We start from the raw sequence: 2,343 nt of genomic DNA, 5'->3' as shown, positions 1-2,343 counted from the left end.
TGGCAATGTGGCCACCACTTGTTGTAAATGTAACTCCATGCTCGGCCCGGGGCATATAATTCAGTACAGATAAGATGACCGACCTAAGTACGTTGAGCTTGAAGTATCTCTACTCTCCGACACTGTAGCAGCCTTCTACTAGCTCAGGGTGATGTGGCAGGCATGTCGTAATGTGACTCCACGCTGCAGCAGTCTTCTAACTCGTGGCAATGTGGCCACCACTTGTTGTAAATGTAACTCCACGCTCGGCCCAGGGCATATAATTCAGTACAGATAAGATGACCGACCTAAGTACGTTGAGTGCTGTGTATGATATCGCTTATGATATGTGAGGTTGTGATATACTCCCTACTGTTTCTTGTGATATACTAATATGCACATCTAAGAAAAGGATATGTACTGTATATTTACTTCCTCCGTCCCAAAATATAAGAACGTTTTTAACACTAGCATAGTGTCAAAAACGTTCTTATATTCTGGGACAGAGGGAGTAGTTTGCAGAGGATATTAAATATGCACTGACCAAAACCTTAATCATTATTTGCTGCTTATTAGATCAAACTTGGTCAGAGTGTTGTTTATCAAAAAAAAAAAATTGGCTAAGTGGTAGGAACAGGCACAACTAGCCATTATAGCAGCTCTGCTAGAGTTGCTCTAGCAAACGAGTATATATGTAGAGAGAACATAAAGCCACCTTCACTCGGCTGGAACAAGCTATCATCTGTGTGATGTACTACTATGAAACTAAAATACTAAAATAAAATGGTGACAAAAACAGCAGGGGAAAGAAAATGAAATTATATCCTTCACATAGCATTTAAATGAAAATAAATAAAATACATCCACGGTGACAGCAATCCAAAAACTAAACTCCACTCCCGCGGAGGCGGAGATAGCTGAACTTTATTATACGGACTAATATTCAGCTAAGGAGGTTGGTAGATTCATTCATTCAGATCAGCTCAGCTCAGCTGTTAGATATATTCATCATCACTGCTATCTGGAAGCTCAAAGTCAAGGAAGTTGGTTTCCATGTGGCCGCCCAAGTAGGCAGCGCCGGTGGGATGCATAAGGCCCCTGGCTCGGTGTTTGCAACTGAAACAGGGGCCGTTGTTGTTGGCGTCGGCGTCTTGCAGAGGGATGCAGAGATGAACATCCTCCTCTCCGGCGCGTTCAGGATCCACCTCGGCGAAGAACACGGTGTGCGTGCCATCTGGGCATCTCACCAGGATATTGTAGTGCAAGTAGGCTCTTGGGCATTCAAAGACATAGTTCCTAGCCTTCACTTCCACGAGCTCTAACTCGCTATGCTGAAAGTAACACCAAAGGGAGTGATGAGTGCGTACTACTATATGTTATTTTTTTTAAAAAAAAAAACTAGTAGCAGAAAAAGAAGCCTGAGTAACAACAGTCTCGATTCTTGTAGGTACCTGTATGTTGTTTTGCGTGGCGTACTTGCGGAGCGCGACGTTGAGCAGGAAGCTGCGCTCGCGCTCCTGCCTCCGCCGGGCGCGTTCCTCGCGGGGCGGCGGCTGGGGGATCAGGCTGAGGTGGTGCTTGGAGCCGGCAACGAACGCGTCGCAGAGGTCCTGGACGGTCCACTGCGACCGCCTGGGAATAGGATCGTCCCAGGTCTCCAGCCCGTTGACGTCGTCGCGCTCGCCGAGTTTCGGCGAGGATGGTCGCGTCGAGACCCTCGACGGCATCTTCCCTTGGATCCAAATTAAATCCGCAATCGTTCCTAGTCGGATCCCCTTCCTTCCTATCCTAGACAAAGGAGATACAAAATTCTTCACCTGTAGTAACTAATTGACGAGGGCGCGGCGGGGCGGCTCACAAGGAGGAGCTCGCCGGCGCCGGCCGACGGCTAGGGCAGTTCCCCTCTTCCGCTTTTTCTTTCTTTCTTTCTTTCTTCTTTCACCTCAGCCACGCAAGAAATACCTATGTATACTATACATAATATAGGCAGGGCAGGCCGCCTGGGCCTGCGTCCCAGTTCGATTCGTACTAATAATCCTCCTCCAGTTCGATTCGTACTAATTTCCACCTCTCTAACCCTCAAAAAAAAAAATCCACCTACACCTCTCGGATTCATCATCAGCCAAAATTTTAAAAACAAAATCACCTAATTTTTTTCTAAACTGTAAAAAAACTCAGTCGGTCCATTGTTTTTCTTTCGTAAATGTATTGAACTAACATCAACTCACAACATTTTTCGCGCGAACGGTCTCAGGTACATCAGATCTCGCGTGCAAATCTGAAATCGTTTGCACCCCATCCCAGAGAACAACCGAAACGGTTTGCCGCAGCCCAACCACCATCACCACCTAGAGTGAACATCTT

The 2,343-nt window shown here is 46.6% G+C and overlaps 1 protein-coding gene across 1 annotated transcript; it reads right to left on the bottom strand.

The window, feature by feature from the left end:
• Nucleotides 1-787: 787 nt before the first annotated feature.
• On the bottom strand, nt 788-1,933 carry LOC119294131. The gene is made up of 2 exons (XM_037572381.1): nt 1,431-1,933; nt 788-1,310 (listed from the first exon to the last, which is right to left on the bottom strand). Exons 1-2 carry the CDS (start codon nt 1,704-1,706, stop codon nt 975-977), a joined length of 612 nt encoding a protein of 203 aa, XP_037428278.1. The 5' UTR covers nt 1,707-1,933; the 3' UTR covers nt 788-974.
• Nucleotides 1,934-2,343: the final 410 nt, after the last annotated feature.

This window comes from Triticum dicoccoides, chromosome 4B (genome assembly GCF_002162155.2).
Source record: "Triticum dicoccoides isolate Atlit2015 ecotype Zavitan chromosome 4B, WEW_v2.0, whole genome shotgun sequence".
NCBI lineage: Eukaryota > Viridiplantae > Streptophyta > Magnoliopsida > Poales > Poaceae > Triticum > Triticum dicoccoides.
Note: the sequence above shows the minus strand (reverse complement) of the source record. Positions and strands in the feature narration are given on the sequence as shown.

What these genes read in the sequence shown, in the direction of transcription:
- LOC119294131 (XM_037572381.1), bottom strand. Translation starts at nt 1,706, where the DNA reads ATGCCGTCGAGGGTCTCGACGCGACCATCCTCGCCGAAACTCGGCGAG. An exon ending in CCACGCAAAACAACATACAG is followed by an intron (nt 1,311 to 1,430) that starts GTACCTACAAGA and finishes TGTTACTTTCAG; the next exon opens with CATAGCGAGTTAGAGCTCGT.